General features: G+C 37.6%; 2 protein-coding genes across 2 annotated transcripts in view; both read right to left on the reverse strand.

Moving 5' to 3' along the window:
- The window catches only part of LOC103127616 (disintegrin and metalloproteinase domain-containing protein 29-like), a 47,026-nt gene extending 26,316 nt beyond the window's left edge, over window positions 1–20,710 (reverse strand). Inside the window, exon 1 of the mRNA XM_060186430.1 lies at window positions 20,665–20,710. The gene's annotated coding sequence lies outside the window, so the exon portion shown is untranslated. The remainder of the gene's footprint in view (window positions 1–20,664) is intronic.
- Window positions 14,529–17,613, reverse strand: LOC103118093 (disintegrin and metalloproteinase domain-containing protein 20-like). Its single transcript, XM_007528270.2, has 2 exons — window positions 17,546–17,613; window positions 14,529–17,057 (listed from the first exon to the last, which is right to left on the reverse strand). The coding sequence occupies exon 2, from the start codon at window positions 16,926–16,928 to the stop codon at window positions 14,529–14,531; it is 2,400 nt and encodes a 799-aa protein (XP_007528332.2). The 5' UTR covers window positions 16,929–17,057; window positions 17,546–17,613.
- Window positions 20,711–21,515: the final 805 nt, after the last annotated feature.

Here is a 21,515-nt window from a genome sequence, read left to right on the forward strand (position 1 = left end):
TCTGGACCCTGGTGGCTGAAAAGAGAGTTAACATACAAAGCCAAACAAATTGTTGAGCAATCATGGACCCAAAGGTTGGAATAGTGGAGAGGAAGTGTTGGGGGGGTACTCACTGCAAACCCTAGTGTACTTCTGCTTTCAGGTATATATTTTGCACTAGTTTATGGATACGTGTGAACATATGCTCTCTCTTACAGAACCTGGTCTATATCTAGGTTTTGGGACTTTGTTAGAAAGTGAACCACCTGGGATGGAATTAGAGAATGCTATGAAAGGAAAGGTCTCACCCAAGTAATGAAGCTGAAGGGTTGTCATTCCACACGTGAAGTCTCTGGACATAGTCTGAAGTGAAGTAGGTTGAGGTGGCAATTGTTGCATTGATTAGGATGAGATTGGCAGATGCAATATTATTTGATATAGTTTGGGAGAGGCATGCGGGAAAGTGGGCCCTATCCTAAGGTTCCAGGACTGGGGGAAATATAGGCTCTATAGTGGAGATGTGAGGTTCCTGCTGTCTTAGGGTTGAAGAAGACAATGGATAATTAGTGTTAACATCACATTATTTGGTAATTGGGTTAACTTTGAAAAGTCCTTTTGTGAGGGTTTTCTGTATAGTACCCAGTATCTTGTATGTAGCTATGCCATTGGTTGCTTCTGATCTACTTGGTCTAGGCTTTTGAGAGAGTCCGCATATAAAATACACAGCCTATATATTAAAAAGACTCAGTGTGTTCTAAAAACTTCAAGACATACAATTAATTTTCCCCTCTCATATTAATTAGCTAGTGATTTATATGACTACACTTTATTAGGAGTGTACATAAACACCATTCCCACCATGAAAAGACTGTCTGTTCCATTTTATTATCAATACAAGATAAACGTGTACCCCTTCTCCCTCACCTTCAGGTTGACCAGAATTAACTCTTAGTGTATTTTCCATTGCTAGGGAACTGGGTGTCTTATTCACTGCTAAAATAACTTGTTTCACTTTTCCTACCACCCCCACCCATTCTCTCCCTCCCTCCTCGCATAGCTAATTAAATAATAAAAAAGAAATAAACAAATAAATAACTCCTTTTCACTACTCTTTTATTACTGTTCTTTTTATTTACTTTTTCTTTTTTCTCTCTCTCTTTTTTTCTTCTTTTCCTCATTCCTGTCATCCTTTCTTCCTTCCTCCAGCTTTCTGAATACACTGATACACATTTGGGAATTATTTTGGGGAAGAAATCTGACTCAGAGTGTACTCTCTCTGTGTGTATCTCTGTTCTACTTCCCTTTCTCCTTTAGCTACCCCTAGAATATACAATGGATAGAAGATTTGCATAACTGTCTATTCCTGCTACTCTTGTCTAGTCCTGAGGTTTTTTTTTCTGTCTTAATAATCAGTGCCTCTGCTCAGGAGGCTTCAGGCAATCTGGGACAGGTATTTTTACCCTGCTCTATTTTATTATTAATATTATATAAAGTTGAATCTCCTTCTCCTCCCCTCCTTTAGGTTGACCAGAATTAACTCTTAGGGTATCTTTCATTGCTAGGGGACTAGGCATTTTATCCATTATGAGAGAAACTTGTCTCATTACTCCTACCTCCTCTACAGACTCTCCCCTTCCCCTCCTCCTAGCTAATTAAAAAAATAAAATAAAATAAAAAATAAATTAATCAATTAAAAAGTTGCCTTTCACTGCTTTTTTAATACACCTCTTTTTCTTATATTTTTCCTTTTTACTTTCTTGTTTCTCTTTTTTTTAATCTTGTCTTCCATATCTTCCTTCCTTCTTTGTCTTTCTGAATTCAATCATACTCATTTGTGAATTATTTTGGGGAATAAATTTGACTCAGAGTGGACTCTCTATGTGTGTATCTCTGTTCTACTTCCCTTTCTCCTCTTGCTACCCGTAGAATATACAATGGATAGTAGATTTGCATAACTGTCTATTATTGCTATCCCTTCTTTCCTTTCTCTTTCTTCTTAAATTAGAATTGGTTGATATTTTTTCATGGACTGGAGACATTGTTTGGCTAATTGGTAGTGATTAAACTGCTTCAATCCTTGCTTCAGTTGCTATTGTAATTCCTGAGGTTGGTGATTGCTTTTGTTATAAAGGTATTTAGTACAGTGTTGCTTGTACTCAAGACACAATAACAGAGGAACAACAGAACATAAAAAATAAAAAACAGATAAATTTAAAAAATGGGTAGATGAAAAACAAATAAAAATGCTACTGCAATGAATGGATACAAGAGCCCAAAAGAAACTACAAATCAGTGAAGTAACCATAGATAAGAAAAGTATGCAAGCAATAATAAATTTATTAATCACAGAAATGAAAACAACATTGGAGGAAAGGAATGGCAGTATTAGGGAAACAACAATTGAGACCCCCCAAGGAAAATACTGATTATCTTGAGGAAATTAGAGAACTGAAAGCTGAAATAACTGAACTGAGGAAAGAAGCTGAGGGAAGGGACAGCAAACTAACAGAAGCAAAAAACAGAATTAGTCAGACATAGGATGAGTTACAGAAAACTAGGAAAGAGGTGAAAGAGCTCAAAAAGAGATTGGGAGACACAGAAAATAACAACAGAGACATATGGGATGATCTCAAAAGAAGTAACGTTCGTATAATTGGCCTGCCAGAGGAAGAAAGAGAAGAAGGGGAAACAAACATTCTAGAGGAAATAATAGAAGAAAACTTCCCATACCTGAATAACAGAAAGGACATCAAGATTCAAGAGCCCAGAGAGTTCGAAACAGAATCAACCCAGTCCTGAAGACACCAAGATACATCATAGTCACAATGAGAAGAAGTAAGGATAAAGAAAGGATCCTAACAGCTGCAAGAGAGAAACAAATGTCACATACAGGGGAAAACACATAAAACTATCAGCAGACTTCTCCATTCAAACTCTAAAGCCAGAAGAGAATGGCAAGATATCTATCGAGCCCTGAATGAAAAAGGGTTTCGGCGCGGTGGGGGAAGATGGAGGACTTCAATACTTACTTCAGTTGCTACAGTAATTCCGGAGGTTGGTGAGTGCAATTGTCATAAAGGTATTTAGTACAGTGTTACTTGTACTCAAGACACAACAACTGAGGAACAACAGAGCATAAAAAAAATAGAGAAACACATAAATAAAAAAATGGGTAGACTAAAAACAAATAAAACTGCTACCCCAATGAATGAAGACAAGAGCCCAGAAGAAACTAAAAATCAGTCAGAAGTAACCATAGATAAGAAAATTATGCAAACAATAATAAACTTATTAATCACAGAAATGAAAACAACATTGGAGGAAATGGCAGTATTAGGGAAACAACAGTTGAGACCCCCAAGGAAAATACTGATTATCTTGAGGCAATTAGAGAACTGAAAGCTGAAATAGCTGTAATGAAGAAAGAAGCTGAGGCAAGGGAAAGCAGACTAACAGAAGCAGAAAACAGAATTAGTCAGACAGAGGATGAGTTAGAGAAAACAAAGAAAGAGGTGAAAGAGCTTAAAAAGAGATTGAGAGACACTGAAAACAACAACAGAGACATATGGGATGATCTCAAAAGAAGTAACATTCGTATAATTGGCCTGCCAGAGGAAGAAAGAGAGGAAGGGGAAGCAAACATTCTAGAGGAAATAATACAAGAAAACTTCCCAGACCTGAAAAACAGAAGGGATATCAAGGTGCAAGATGCAAGAGAGAAACAAAAAGTCACATACAAGGGAAAACCCATAAGATTATCTGCAGATTTCTCCACTCAAACTCTAAAAGCCAGAAGGGAGTGGCAAGATATCTATCGAGCCCTGAAGGAAAAAGGGTTTCAACCAAGGATAATATATCCTACTAGACTTTCATTCAAGCTAGATGGAGGGATCAAAACCTTCTTAGACAAACAACAGTTAAAGGAGGCAACCATCACCAAGCCGGCCCTGAAAGAGGTACTAAAAGACCTCTTATAAACAAGAACATCACTATAATACTTGCAATATATCAGAGTAAACAAATTGTTTTTTAGAACAATGGCACTACAATACATTAAATCCATAATATCAATAAATGTCAATGGCTTAAACTCACCCATCAAAAGGCACAGAGTGGGGAGATGGATCAGAAAACATAACCCAACCATATGCTGCTTGCAAGAATCCCATCTGTCACAACAAGATAAACACAGACTTAAAGTGAAAGGATGGAAAACTATCATACAGGCTAACGGTCCACAAAAAAGTGCAGGAACAGCCATTCTCATCTCAGACACGATAGATTTTAAATTAAATAAAGTAATAAACGATAGGCAAAGACATTACATAATGATTAGAGGATCAATCAGCCAAGAAGACTTAACAATTATTAACATCTATGCACCCAACGAGAGACCATCTAAATACATTAAGCATCTACTGAAAGAATTTCAAAAATACATGAATAGTAATACAATAATAGTGGGAGACTTCAATACCCCACTCTCACACTTAGACAGATCAACAAAGCAGAGAACCAATAAAGATACAAGAGAATTGAATGAATTGATTGACAGACTAGACCTCTTGGACATTTTCAGACTCCTCCACCACAAAATAACTGGAATACACCTTCTTTTCAAATCCACAAAACACATACTCAAGGATAGACCACATGTTAGGCCACAAAGACAACATCAATAAATTCAAGAGCATTGAAATCATCCCAAGTATCTTCTCAGACCACAGCGGAGTAAAACTAACATTTAACAACAAACTGAAAATTATTAAAAGACATAGAATTTGGAAACTAAACAACATGCTCCTTAAGAACCACTGGGTCAGAGACTCACTCAAACAGGAAATTCAAATGTTCCTGGAAACTAATGAAAATGAAGACACAACCTATCAAAATATTTGGGACACAGCTAAAGCAGTACTGAGAGGGAAACTTATAGCCATACAATCACATATTAAACACCAAGAAGAAGCCCAAATGAACGACATTACTGCACACCTCAAGGACTTAGAGGAAGAGGAACAAAGGAACCCTAAAGCAACCAGAAGGACAGAAATCACTAAAGTTAGAGCAGAAATAAACAACATCGAAAATAAGAGAACCATACAAAAGATCAATGAAGCCAAATGTTGGTTCTTTGAAAGATTAAACAAAATTGACAAACCCCTAGCCAGACTCACCAAACAAAAAAGAGAGAAGACTCAAATAAATAGAATTGTAAACGATGCAGGAGATATCACAACTGACACCACAGAAATCCAGAGAATCCTGCGAAACTTCTATAAAGAACTATATGCCACCAAGCTAGAGAATCGGGAAGAAATGGAACAATTCCTAGAAACCTATGCACTTCCAAAACTGAACCAAGAAGAACGACAAAATCTAATGCACCAATCACAGACAAAGAAATTGAAACCGTTATTAAGAATCTCCCCAACAACAAAAGTCCTGGACCAGATGGTTTCACAAACGAATTCTACAAAACTTTCCGGAAACAGTTAATGCCCATACTTCTGAAGCTTTTCCATAAGATTGAAGAAACAGGAATACTCCCTTCCACCTTTTATGAAGCCAACATCACCCTGATACCAAAAGCTGATAGAGACAGAACAAAAAAGGAAAACTACAGACCAATATCTCTGATGAACATAGATGCCAAAATATTAAACAAGATCTTGGCCAACTAGATACAGCAACACATCAAAAAGATTGTTCATCATGACCAAGTGGGATTCATCCCAGGAATGCAAGGCTGGTTCAACATCCGTAAGTCAATCAATGTCATTCACCACATCAATAAAAGCAAAGCCAAAAACCACATGATTATCTCAATAGATGCAGAGAAAGCCTTTGACAAAATCTAACACCCATTCATGCTCAAAACTCTACAAAAAATGGGAATAGATGGGAAATTCCTCAAGATAGTGGAGTCTATATATAGCAAACCTACAGCCAACATCATACTCAATGGACAGAAGCTGAAAGCATTCCCCCTCAGATCGGGGACTAGACAGGGCTGTCCACTGTCACCGTTACTCTTCAACATAGTATTGGAAGTTCTTGCCATAGCAATCAGGCAAGAGAAAGAAATCAAAGGGATACAGATTGGAAGGGAAGAAGTCAAGCTCTCACTATTTGCAGATGATATGATAGTATACATAGAAAGACCTAAAGAATCCAGTAGAAAATTACTGGAAGTTATTAGGCAATATAGCAAGGTATCAGGCTACAAAATCAATGTACAAAAATCAGTGGCATTTCTTTATGCAAACACTAAATCTGAAGAAGAAGACATCCAGAAATCACTCCCATTTACTGTTTCAGCAAAATCAATCAAATACCTAGGAATAAAGTTGACCAAAGAAGTGAAAGACTTGTATACTGAAAACTATGAGTCGCTACTCAAGGAAATAGAAACTGATACCAAGAAATGGAAAGATATCCCATGCTCATGGATTGGAAGAATAAATATCATAAAAATGAATATTCTCCCCAGAGCCATATACAAATTTAATGCAATACCCATCAAAGTTCCACCAAGCTTCTTTAAGAGAATAGAACAAACACTACAAAAATTTATCTGGAACCTGAATACACCTAGAATTGCCAAAATCATCTTAAGGAAAAGAAAAAGAAATGGAGGCATCACACTCCCAGACCTTAAACAATATTATAAAGTCATCATCATCAAAACAGCATGGTACTGGAACAAAAATAGGCACACAGACCAGTGGAACAGAATTGAAAGCCCAGAAGTAAATCCCAACACCTATGGGCATCTAATCTTTGATAAGGGGGCCCAAAGGATTAAATGGAAAAAGGAGGCTCTCTTCAATAAATGGTGCTGGGAAAACTGGGTTGAAACATGCAGAAGAATGAAATTGAACCACTTTATCTCACCAGAAACATAAATCAACTCCAAATGGATCAAAGACCTAGATGTCAGACTAGAAACAATCAAATACTTAGAGGAAAACATTGGTAAAACACTGTCCCACATACACCTCAAGGACATCTTTGATGAATCAAACCCAATTGCAAGGAAGACTAAAGCAGAAACAAACCAATGGGACTACATCAAATTGAAAAGCTTCTGCACATCCAAAGAAACTATTAAACAAACAGAGAGACCCCTCACAGAATGGGAGAACATCTTCACATGCCAGACATCAGACAAGAAACTAATCACCAAAATATATAAAGAGCTCAGCAAACTTAGCCGCAAAAAAGCAAATGACCCCATCCAAAAATGGGCAGAGGAAATGAACAAAACATTCACCACAGAGAAGATCCAAAAGGCTAACAAACATATGAAAAACTGCTCTAGGTCACTGATTGTCAGAGAAATGCAAATTAAGACAACACTAAGATACCACCTCACTCCTGTAAGAATGGCATACATCAAAAAGGACAGCAGCAACAAATGCTGGAGAGGATGTGGGGACAGAGGAACCCTTTTACATTGCTGGTGGGAATGTACAGCCTCTGTGGAGAGCAGTCTGGAAAACTCTCAGAAGGCTAGATATGGACCTTCCATATGACCCAGTAATTCCTCTCCTGGGGTTATACCCCAAGGACTCCATAACACCCAACCAAAAAGAGGTATGTACTCCTATGTTCATAGCAGCACAATTCATAATAGCTAAAACCTGGAAGCAACCCAGGTGCCCAACAACAGATGAGTGGCTAAGAAAGCTGTCGTATATATACACAATGGAATACTATGCAGCTATCAAGAACAATGAACCCACCTTCTCTGACCCATCTTGGACAGAGCTAGAAGGAATTATGTTAAGTGAACTAAGTCAGAAAGAGAAAGATGAGTATGGGATGATCCCACTCATCAACAGAAGCTGACTTAGAAGATCTGAAAGGGAAACTAAAAGCAGGACCTGATCAAATTGTAAGTAGGGCACCAAAGTAAAAACCCAGTGGTGAGGGGTAGACATGTAGCTTCCTGGGCCAGTGGGGGGTGGGAGTGGGCGGGAGGGATGGGTCACAGTCCTTTGGTGGTGGGAATGGTGTTTATGTACACTCCTAGCAAAATGTAGACATATAAATCAGTAGTTAATTAATATGAGAGGGGGAAATCAATTGTATGTCTCAAAGTTTCTCAAAAGACAAACTGAATCTTTTTAATATATAGGCTATGTATTTGATATGCGGACTCTCTCAAAAGCCTAGACCAAGTAGATTAGAAGCATTCAATAGCACAGCTATATATAAGATACTGGATACTGTACAGCAAACCATAACAAAAGGACTTCTCAAAGTTAACCCAATTAACAAATAATGTGATGATAATATTAACTATCGATTGTGTTTTTGAACCCTAAGACAGCAGGAACCTCACATCTTCACTATAGAGCCCCTACTTCCCCCAGTCCTGGAACCCTTGGATAGGGCCCACTTTCACGTATGCATCTCACAATCCAAACCAAATAATGCATCCACCGATCACAACCTAACCAAAGCAACGATTGCCACCTCAACATGCTTCACCTCAGGCTGTATCCAGAGACTTCACGTGTGGAATGACAACCCTTCAACTTCGTTACTCGGGTGAGACCTTTCCTTTTATAGTACACTCTAATTTCATCTCAGGTAGTTCACTTTCTAACAAAGTCCCATAACCTAGAAATACACCAGTTTCTGTGAGAGAGAGCTTATGTGCACATGTATCCATAAACTACTGCAAAATATCTACCTGAAAGCAGAAGTACACTAGAGTTTGCAGTGAGTACCTCCCTAACACTTCCTCTCCACTATTCCAAGCTTGGGATCCATGATTGCTCAACAAATTGTTTGGCTTCATATGTTAACTCTCTTTTCAATCACCAGGTTCCAGATGCCACCAGTATGCTGGCCAGGCTTCCCTGGATTGAAGACCCCACCAATGTGTCCTGGAGCTCAGCTTCCCCAGAGACACACCTTACTAGGGAAAGAGAGAGGCAGACTGGGAGTATGGACTGACCAGTCAACGCCCATGTTCAGCGGGGAAGCAATTACAGAAGCCAGACCTTCTATCTTCTGCAACCCTCTACGACCCTGGGTCCATGCTCCCAGAAGGCTAGAGAATGGGAAAGCTATCATGGGAGGGGGTGGGTTATGGGGATTGAGTGGTGGGAATTGTGTGGAGTTGTACCCCTCCTACCTTATGTTTTTGTTCATTAATCCTTTCTTAAATAAAAAATTAAAAAAAAAAAAAGAAAAAGGGTTTCAACCAAGGATAATATATCCTCCTAGACTTTCATTAAAACTAGATGGAGGGATCAAAATTTTTTAGACAAACAACAGTTAAAGGAGGCAACTATCACCAAACCAGCCCTGAAAGAGGTACTAAAAGACCTCTTATAAATAAGAATGTCACTATAATACTTAAAATATATCAGAGCAAACAAACATTTGTTGAACAATGGAACTACAATACATTAAATCCATAATATCAATAAATGTCAATGGCTTAAACTTACCCATCAAAAGGCACAGAGTGGAAGGATGGATCAGAAAACATAAGCCAACCATATGCTGCTTGCAAGAATCCCATCTGACACAACAAGATAAACACAGAATTAAAGTGAAAGTATGGAAAACTGTCATCAGACTAACGGACCACAAAAAAAGGCAGGAGCATCCATTCTCAACTCAGACACAATAGATTTTAAATTAAATAAAGTAATAAAAGATAGGCAAGGTTATTACATAATTATTAGAGGATCAATCATCCAAGAAGACTTAACAATTATTAACATCTATGCACCCAATTAGGGACCATCTAAATACATCAAGCACCTACTGAAAGAATTTCAAAAATATATCAGTAGCAATACAATAATTGTGGGAGACTTTAATTCCCCACTCTCACACTTAGATCAACTGAGCAGAAAATCAACAAAGATACAAGAGAATAGAATGAAGAGATGGACAGACTAAACCTCTTGGACAAGAGAAACTGATACCCAGAAATGGAAAGATATCCCATGCTCATGGATTGGAAGAAAAAATATCATCAAAATGAATATTCTCCCCAGAGCCATATACAAATTTAATGCAATACCCATCAAAGTTCCACCAAGCTTCTTTAATGGAATAGAACAAACAGTACAATCTTTTATCTGGAACCTGAAAACACCTAGAATTGCCAAAACCATCTTGAGGAAAAGAAACAGAAATGGAGGCATCACACTCCCAGATCTCAAACTATATTATATGTTTTGATTATATTATATATCATCAAAACAGCATGGTTCTGGAACAAAAATAGGCACACAGACCAGTGGAACAGAATTGAAAGCCCAGAAATAAATCCCCACACCTATGGACATCTAAACTGTGATAAGGGGGCCCAAAGCATTTAATGGAAGAAGGAGGCTTTCTTCAATAAACGGCTCTCTACAATAAATGTATCTAAAATACAAAGAAGTTCAGATACCTCTAAAAGGGTTCAAAGCACAGTGAAGTCAAGTATATTAATATAGATATTAACCATTGGATTATCATTGAAAAAATACCCCCCAACTAACCTGGTTATAGTAATAATTAATTATTGATATTTTAATTCTAACTATAAGAACCCCCTTGCATTTTCTTTAAGAATCTCATCTCTCCTGGTACCTCTTGTACATGCCCGTACTTCTTGATATTCCTATTCTATGATTTCTTAGCACCATACCACCTCTTTTGCTTTCAATAAAATAGCTACTGGTGCTGCCACCCTACATTATGCTGCTACTGCAATACTACTGTGGACTGTAACCAGAGAGACCTAGCCTGAGAAGTCAACCTCACAACTTTTCAAATCTGGTGAGACCTTTCCTAACACATGGGGAAACCTTCATCCACATTAGATGGCACATCATTTAACTAAATAACAGATACTGGATTAGGCTAGGGTTTAGGGTACTGGATATAAGCGTACACATATCCATAAGCAAAGGGCAATTATATAACTCAAAATCAAAGTGCTCAATAGTGGTCAAAGAGCCTAAAGAAGGCATAGTAAATTATTTAATTGATTAGACTTAGACCAAATTAGCTGTGCAACCTAGAAGAGAGAAGACAGATCCCAAAAACGTAATTGTGACTGGTCTAAACAAATGATACTCAATGCTAAACAACTGAGAGATAGTCTAAGATCATAAGATAAGGAGAAGACTACAAAAGTTGGATAAGGGCAAGAGACTGGCCCACTTAATAATGGCCCTTTTAGTCAATATTATACCACCTTATCATCTGGGGCCCTAGTTAGAAAATCCTTCGATTCCCACACACATATGATAGGCCTAGACCTCAAAGTGATGCCTCTCTCCACCATCACTGGTCACTTCCATCAGGAACAGCATCATGTGGGCCTTCTCAGGACCTTGTCCTCATTATAAAGCAATGATAGGAGAAATAGCCAAGTCTCTGAAGGGTTATCCTGCCCTGCCTATGAGAAATACTGGTCCTGAAATGAGTGTAGCCTGTAATGTGCCTCAGATGTAACCATGAGCTATAAGCTGAGACCAGTAGGTACTTAGAGGTCACACAGGACCTGGTACTAAATAAATATAATGGCTCTGGAGCAAGTGGGTGGAGGTAAACATTAATTTTAGCCACAGATTTTTTTTTCAAGAACTGGGGCTACTCCCAACTCTAATCCAGCTTTCTAGCCCTTTTATCTACTGTGATATCATTCTTTCAATGTTCTTTTTTAAATATTTATTTATTTATGTATTCCCTTTTGTTGCCCTTGTTATTTTAATGTTGTAGTTATTATTGTTGTTGTTGGAAAGGACAGAGAGGAATGAAGAGTGAAGGGGAAGACAGAGAAAGGGAGAGAAAGGTAGACACCTGCATACATGCTTCATCACTTGTGAAGCAACTTCGCTGCTGGTTGGGAGCCAGGATGCTTACACTGGTCCTTGTGCTTTGTGCCACCTACACTTTACCCACTCTGCTACTGCCCAACTCCCCAGAAAATATTCTTATCTAACATCAGGCTAGCTACCAAACTCAAGAAAAATTACCATAGTTGTGTGCCCCCAGGAACATACCTAAAAAGGTTTCCTAGCTTTCTTCTACCCTAAAATCCCTAATCTCATCTGTTCTAATCCTACTTTTTGGTTCCTGTTCATTAACCATTTTGTCTTAACTTAGGTTATATCACCTTCCAGACACAAGTTACAGATGCTACCATGACTTCATCCTGACATCTTTGGGTAGATGACCTCACCAATTTGTCTGGACCCTGGAATCTCCAGAGCTCTGGCCCACTAGGGAAAAATAGAAACAGGCTGAATGTAGGGAAATTGTGAGGATGTGGTTGATCTTGGCAGGGTTTGACTTGTGGAAACTTCCATCCTGTCAGACTTTCTCTCTCTACTGAGAGGTTGAGCAAAGAGGGAAAAAGAAAAAAACCCCAAGGTTTGCCTCGTCTTATCAGACTCCCTGCCTCACAAAGCACCCTGTATTCCTGATACTATGGCCTGCTCCCTTATTATCTACATAATCATTTCTTTTTTTGCCTGAAATATCCCCACCCATTCCATTCCTTTGATCTATCTTCTTTCTACCCTAAGACCCTCCCTGCCGGCAGGGTATTATTGATCCTACCAGTTAAAACCCTCGCAACAGTTGCTAAGGAATTTCCTACCTTTCCCAGCTCCCTTTTGCCTTTCTCAGCCCCTTTCCTAGCCATTTCCACTTTCTATTTGCCACTTCTCGGTCTGACCTTTAAAAGCCTGGGCTCTCTGATCAACAAAGAATCAAATCGCCTCACCACCAAGAGCTCTGTCCATGAGTCATCTCCCTCCAATCAATGAGTGAGTAGCAGCCAAGACTGGCTCTGATCAAGTTCCCTGCAACCAAGAGAGTACATGCCTGGGAAAAGGCACCCCCACACTAGCCCGGCAGTTGAAGGTATGGATCAATTGTCAGTGCTCATGAACAGTGGTGGAGCAAATACAGAACCCAGAATTCCTACCTTCTGCTCCCCATAAAAAAAAACCTTGATCCATATCCTCAACACAGGAGAACTGATAAGAGGAGTCTGCATTCCAGCTCCATCAGTACCCAGAGAGACAGAAGGAAAAGGAGAGGGACATATAAAGATAGTTATGATGTCATGATTGACCTGTGAGGAAAAGAGGACTGAGTCAGAAAAAAAAGTGGGAGGCAATTATATATTAATGTGGACAGATAGGTGTAGAGAAGATGGTTGGCCCATGTCTACAACCTTAGAGCAATTGTGGTGGATTGCAATGGGAAGAGTATATATTCAGAACTCTGGTGGTGGGAATGGTGTGGATTAAAACCCCTATTTACATGTAATTCTGTAATATAAAAATAAATTAATAATTGAAAAAAGTATATATATAAACCTTTGGTATTTGTAGTAGATAATCAACCTATAGAAGAATAATCACCGCAATCTTCATTTTTTAATATTTTATTTAATGGATAGAGATAGAGTTGGAGAGGGGAGGGGTAGACAAAGTGGGGGAGAGAGAGAGGACACCAGCAAACCACTAGCTTTGCACTGGTGAAGCTGTCCCGCTGCAGGTGGGAACCAGGTGCTTGAACCAGGGTCCTTGTGCATTGTAGCGTGAATGCTCAACCAGATGTGCTACCACCTAAGCCCATTACAGCAATCTTTGTAGGATGGATACTAAGCATTCTCCTCATATATCAGGTAATTATGATCATTTGTTTCTTTTATCTCTGTATATTTAGAATTTACCTAAACACATTGCACATTTCAAGTAATCATCACTTGTATACTAAAATTTAAACATAATATTTTCTTTAAAATGAAAATACTTTTGTATTTATATTATTAAATAATTTTATTTTCTAATTTTCATTAAATTCATAAATTCTTTAAAAAAATAGAAAATAAGTCCACAGTATATGAATATAAAACATTATGTAATATAAATAATATATGAGTACATATATATTAGATAAATACAAACATACATAGAGGTAATCAACAGGATGAAAGTATTAGTGGTACCAAGCTGAGAGTCATATATAAATTGCACTGACATGACTAACCTCAAAGATTATAAAGACTTCCAATTACACTTTACCTCAATTGTTGGCAAAAGAAATTACGGAGAGAATTGGCAATGGAGGTTTGTGATTTTTTAAATTCCCATTCCCTGTGTGACAAAGCTAGAGAACAAACAGGGATGGGATACAGAGTTCTGGTGGTGGGACTTGTGTGGAGTTGTACTTCTCTTATCCTATGGTTTTGTCAGTGTTTCTTTTCTATAAGTAAATTTTAAAAAAAGAAATGTGTTTTAAACCAAAATACACCAAACTGAATAAACATACACACCATCTATGAGTTATGCTTTTGCTTCAGAGGCAAAAAGAGAGTCTAATTACATGAAAAAATATTCCAAAACTGCAGAGTGAATATATGCTGGCATATTTTCTGAATTGTTTAACAGAGAATACTTATGAACCCAAACAATAAAAAAATCTCTGGACTTTTCTATCAATGAAAGTTGACACATGTTGCAACATTCTATTTCAGGGAATCTAGACTTCATACAAAGAAAAGTTCATAGTTTTAGGGATTCCGATCTTTGTGATTTCTGTCTTTGCAATCCTTTCTGATTCATAGATGCTGATTTTGCTCTTTTAAGTGGAGCTGGAGATTTTTCTTTCTCTTTAGTCGGATCACTTTCTTTTGGATCAATAATCTGTATGTGCTTGCTCTCCTTTGTCTCTTTGGTGTTTTCAGTTTCTTTCTTCTTGTTGGCTTCTGTTACCTCATTGATCTTTTTCATCTCTTCAGCATCCTTCATTAATGTTCTTGTTTCACAGTACTTGAAACAAATCAAAATTAATGCAACTAACAAAAAAAGTATTAAACGAAGCAACCAAAATAGTCTCATAATTGTGCTAGTTATTTGGGGGGCTGGGCCACTATCAACACTACCTCCATCACCTGAATAGTAGCAGTTGGGTGGACTCCATCCAAGATTGCAATGGCAGTGTTGTCTATTGTTGCAAATCCCATTCATTTTACAGAACTCTCGTGAACAAGGACTTTTCAGATCTGACATAGAGATACACTTCCTTTCGATGCAGATGTGCTTTGCACCACATTCTGTGCCATCTTTCACTTCACCAATATCAGGAATAGTCATCCCAAAATGGTAGTCAGTGCCCCAGCAGGCGATATCATCAAGAGAAGTCCAATGGACAGTACTGTGATTACTCAGAAGAGGAATTTTATCCACGTTCACACACTGAACTCTTCCACACAGTATATCTTTAGCATCACATCTTACATACGTATGCTCGTGGAGGCCACAGTGACCAAAACGGTCACCTCGGGTATTCACCTCTTGGTAGCATCTGTCATTTGCACTCTTGGCTCCTTTACCAAAAATTCTCTCACACTGTTCATCACGATTATTACATCTCTTTTCATAGCAGTAACCACCTGGGCATGGCATGCCCCCCTGAACATACACATCCTCTGGACAAAGATAGGATGTCCCATTGCACCATTCTGGGAGATCACATACATTTTCTGCTGCTCTACACACTGTGCCTGCTGGCAAGATCTTACAGTCTTTGCAGCAAAGTTCAGAGGAACAGTTAGCCCCAGGTCTCAGAGTACAATTTGACTGGCAACATGGATCTTTTGCACACAACTTTAAGGAGCCACAGTCACACTCTTCTTGTGGCTCAGTCACATGGTTTCCACAGCGTGGGTATGTGAAGACTTGATCATGCTTTGGTGGACTGCACAAACACATTGCTTTCTCAGTGGTAAGACCCCAAAATGCAGCATAACTACAGTTGCTGAATTTGGTAGCATTCAATATACTTGCATACATTATGCAGTGTGAATCACCACATGTACATGTGTCATTATCATGACGAATCCCCAAATTGTGACCCAGCTCATGTGACACAGAAAAAGCAAACTCTTGAAGCTTGTCATTCCAAAATCTATCAATTCCACAATTATAGTCAATGATACATGATCCTCCTACATATGCTACGCCAAGGAGGTCATTGTAAAATTGCTTTACAAAAAGATGAACAATATCATGTGGCACACGAGTAGTAAAGCTGCCTTTCTTCCACGAGCAAAAATCTACTAAGAGCTTATGTATGTTAACTGTTGGCATGGGGTTTTGTTTAGTCCATATCTCAAGTCCAGTAAAAATCACCTCCACATCCAGTGATTTTAAAAAGAAAGCTATTCCATTCACAACAATGCATACATCAGCATACACTTTTGAGGCATTGCTGTTGCTATGAACATACCTGTTGTTATCCACCACCACTGCCAGTTCTAAATACCGCCTGTGGGTCCACCAGCCTTCATACCCACTCTGCATCAAAATGGAATTGTCACTCTCTAGAGCCTTTAGCTGCCATTCTATTTCTTCATCTGTCAATCCACATCTCAAGGGTGGGGATGTATCCTCACGTTCCATTCTATACACCAGGTGTTCAAATGTACTAGAATGATTTCGAGGTTTGATTTCATAAGCAATGTCATGTATCTGGAGCATTCCTCTAAAACCACCAAAACAGCTACTCAGGGCCACGAGGGACTCTGGGTCTCCCTCCACATATCCATGGTAGAAACAGTCACTCTGGACTAAGGGCTGGTCCTCAAGGAGAGCACCTTGGTCTGTGTAGGTGAACACTGGCATGTGTCTAGCCAGCAAATTCTTGTTGACTTTCATGTGGATGATGAGTGTCTGGCCTCCAAAATGCAAACTGTAAGAGGTCCAGCCTGGCGGTCTCATGCTTCCACCAGTGTTTATCTTCAAGGGTGTCACCACTTCTGGGAGACCTTGACTTTGAGAGTGCCCAAACTGGGACAGTCCAGAATGGAATAGAAAGATCTTCATCCAGAACAGCAAGACTGTATGTCTCATATGTACCAAGGCCTCAGCCACAGCCATTATGCAGCTAGCATTTGGAGCCATTGGTGACAGCTTCTAGGTTGCAGGGCAGGAAGCATAACTGTCCTGCCTCTTCTGTAAGGAGGCTGTGTGCAGTGCTGACTTTGACTAATCTTCCTCTGCGTGTAGTGTCAGACCAGTAAAATGGCTATCCTAAAAATAATACCAAAAATAATAAAAAACAGAAAAAGGCAGAGACTGAAGTGTGATTGTGAAGGAACCAAGGCATAAGAAAAAATCAAAGTAATTTGATAAATAGAATTATCATTTGATTAAAAACATGAGTCCTTTTACTGTATTTCATTTGATCTGAAAGCATGTTGAAATAGAGTGATACTATGAGTGTAACAATAAATTTGGCATGTTGACACTTATTGAACAGAGATGAAGGACATTTATAGTATGTTGCACTGTCTTATTATTTAAATATGTTAGTATATATGAGCATTTATATAACCAACTTATATAATTTTTATCACCAGAATTATCACTATGGCTTAGTGCATGCATAATGTGCCCACAGATGCTGGATAACATTTGTTTCCTTATTTCTTTCTTGTCCATCACTTGTTTCTTTCTTTTAAAAGTTAAAAACAGAGAAAATAGTAGGAGGTGTAGAGATACCTGCAACAATGTTTCACCTTTTGTGAATTGACCTCCAGCAGGTATGACCTGGTAGCTTGTGTCTTGTTCTTTGTTTTTGACCACACATGCACTTTTACTAGGTGTCCCAATGCCTGTGACCAAAACAGTATGGCTTTGATGAAATGGTGATGATTGATTGTGCTTAGAGAATGGACTCTTGGACTGTGATGTAAAAATAATATTCTTCCTTTTAATTTTTTAATGATTAATTACATATTGTCTTAAGTGGAGAGAGGTAAAACTATATAAATATATCACTATTTCTTTATTCTTTAATATAGTCTTCCAAAAATGATTATAACATCCTAATTACCCTCTGAAATCATTTCAATCTGTGATATTGCAATAAGATACCAATTGTTATGTTCTTTTTTTTTCTTCTGGAGTTATGCCTTTGCATGTGCACACTTCAATTTTACCAGGTCTTTTTTTCCTTTTAGAGAGAGAGAAATAAAAGACAATGTAGAAGTTTCCTCCAGTGGCCTAGGAAATTATTCTTCCAAGACTCTGGACTCATTTCTGCTTAAATCTTTTAAAATAATTGCATCCCTTTCTTTGTAATTATTTTCTAGTCAATGATGGGATATTCTTTCTTCAAGAATGACAACAACATCTGCTCTATTTATATAATCAAAAAGCATGCCATCCTATTTATTCTACTTAATCATCATGTACCCAACAATTTCCATTCTCAGAATCCCAGGAGGACAAACAGACCTGACATCTGATTATGACGAACTTGGATTACCAAAACCTCTTCCAAATAATTAAACTGGTAATCATCTCATTCAGTCATTCTTAGTCTAACACCAACAGCTAAACCAATCTTCCACAAATCTGAAAGACTAAGCATCAGATCTACTTATTAATGTTTATACAAAAATAACTTTATTCACATTCATAAATTTTCCATAATCCTTATTTCACAAATATAAGTATACTTACAATACAATAAAAATAAACTAACAAGTTTATTTCAGCTTTATAACTTATTTTCAGCAAAATTTACCCATTGACCAATTGCCACTATATCTCCTTGACTGTTTTCTTACATAGAAAAAATAAACTACAACTTTTTAAAATTTATTTATTTATTTATTTTCCCTTTTATTGCCCTTGTTGTTTTCATTGTTGTTGTAGTTACTATTGTTGTTGTTATTGATATAGTCTTTGTTAGAAAGGACAGAGAGAAGTGGAGAGAGGAGAGGGAGACAGAGAGGAGGAGCGAAACATAAGACACCTGCAGACCTGCTTCATAGCCTGTGAAGCGAAACCTGCAGATGGGGAGCCAGAGTGTTCAAACCAGAATCCTTACTCAGGTCCCTGAGAGCTTAACCTGTTGTGCTACTGCCCAACTCCAAATAAACCACAACTTTTATACTACATTAAAATCATATCTTCAAATAATCAAGTACATGAAGGTATCTTTAATTTTTAATATCATCACTTCAGAAAGACTTATCTATTTATCTTCATGAGAGAAAAATAATAGAGAAGAAAGACCAGAGAAGAAAGACCAGGTGGTCTCTAGTATCAAATCTGGGTCCAAGGCATGTAAATCCAGTTTCCTAACACTGAGATATCTCATTGAAACTCAACTTACTCTCATTCAATTTTTTTTTATCTCAAGTATAAACCAAATAACATTGATCTTTTTTTCTTTCTTTCACAACTGCCATAGCAAACTTCCATTAAAAACATCTGTGAATAAAAAGAAGCTGTCCTTAGAGGAATAAAAATATTTAGAAATATTGAGTAGCTTGATCTTTGTTGGAAATGATAAGCTCATAAAGACATTTACTGCAGCCATTTTATTCTTCTTTTGGTCCATGCTATTTATAAACTCTCACTATACATTTTCTCAGCATGACATAGAACATTTGGCTATTTTAAAATCTATTGAGTTAACACTTAATTTTGAAATTCAGCAATGGTAGTTTAATTACAGAGCCAGGAACTTTTTTTTTTATCTTGAGTATATTTAATAGAGATTTGAGGGGCTGGGTGGTGGTGCACCCGGTTGAATATACATGTTACAACACATGTATATTTGAGTCTCTGGTACCCAGATGCAGGGGGAAAGCTTCACGAGCGGTGAAGCAGAGCTGCAGGTGTCTCTTTGTCTCTACACAATAGAAATTCATGGTTGTCTCTATCCAATAAAGACTGAAAAACAATTTAAAAAACAAAATCTTTAATAAAAAACACTTATTTCTTGAAATTTAACAATGGTGGTTTAATTACAAAGCCAGGATTTTTTTTTTTATCTTGAGCATATTCAATAGAAATTCTCCTATGTTCCCTTTTTTCTGCTTTGTTGTTGCATGTAGCTGGTAGACGTCTTGTTTTAAGCTGATTTTTTGGTAGTATCTAAGGATTTACTAACACTAAGTTGAGTTACATGGAATACCAAGTTCCCAACAGAAGAAAGTAAGATCAGTAAATGAATAAAATATTTCTATATTGTGGGTATATTCTTAGCATATTAATCTGCTATCCAGACAGCTTCTGATAAACACATGGTTAATTACTTATAGCTAGTGTAATAGAAATAAATTATTTATTAATAGTGTAATGTGTTTGAGAAATATTAACTGATATAAATAAGTCCATCAGAATTCATTTCTAGGATCACATCTTGTAAGAAATAAGAAAGTGAACTTCAAGTATATGTGAGCTAGACTTCACTGTCCTTATAACACTATTTTGTGCAATGATTGCAGGGATACACCTCCTGAGAGAATATAACTTTTTCATTCATGATGTGACATAGTGTGAGTGTCCTACAAAACTTCAAAGAAAACTGGCAGACACTGGTTTTTTTTTACAATTTTTCATCTTGATATCTTCAGCAAATTTGTAAATCTCTGGACCCAAGTAAACACTCCCATTTTTATGCTTATAACCTAGTTTACTATTTTTCAACATATATGTAGCAGTCTTTTTAAAACCCAGTTTTGCACCTCACAAATAAATTAGCATGGGGTAGGATATAATGAAGATTAAAAACCCTCAGGATCAGAAAAAATGACAGTTGTATTTTGTTTGTGTTTGTTCATGTGTACACCAATATTCCTGCTTTTCCCATATAGAGATTAATTCCTAAATCACTTACCAGAAGAAGTATGAATCATTCTCATGATATTTTCTAACTACAACCCTGCCATAGAGAGTTTGTACAACCAGTGTCTGTGAGTAAAGATGTTGACATTTTTACATGATAAAAAAACAAGGCCCTTTTCATCTGTCACCTTATTATGATCTAGTTTAACTTCTTAGCAACAAGACTTACAATTCTAAAGAGCATGGCAACTGGTTAGTGGTTCACCCAACTCTGACTCCACTACCTTCATCAACTATATCATTCTACTCATTTATATGAATAAATGATAAATTTACCTGTAGTACTGTGTATTCCATCGTTATGGTATAAATACTCTGGTTTCAGCACTACTGATACTATTACAGATTTCTTTTTTTGTCATCAACATTGAACCATGGTGTAAACCACTTGAAATTTTTCATATTCCAGAAAAAGAGTCACCATTATTTAGACTCATTTTCTGGAAACCCACAATTAGTGGGCAGAAACGTATTATTGATAGAACAAGGACCCTGAATGCAGAGGTTTGATCCTTGCTGCTGCACATACCAGAAAGGGATTCTTTAGATTCTCTCTCTCTTTCTTTTTTTTTCAGTTTTTCTCTTTTTTTTTTTTTTTAAGAAAGGATAAATTAACAAAACCATAGGGTAGGAGGAGTATAACTCCACACAATTCCCACCACCCAATCTCCATATCCCACCCCCTGCCCTGATAGCTTTCCCACTCTCTATCCCTCTGAGAGCATGGACCCAGGGTCATTGTGGGTTGTAGAAGGTGGAAGGTCTGGCTTCTGTAATTGCGTCTCCGCTGAACATGGGTGTTGACTGGTCGGTCCATACTCCCAGTCTGCCTCTCTCTTTCCC

Source organism: Erinaceus europaeus, chromosome 2 (assembly GCF_950295315.1).
Source record: "Erinaceus europaeus chromosome 2, mEriEur2.1, whole genome shotgun sequence".
Taxonomy (NCBI): Eukaryota; Metazoa; Chordata; class Mammalia; order Eulipotyphla; family Erinaceidae; genus Erinaceus; species Erinaceus europaeus.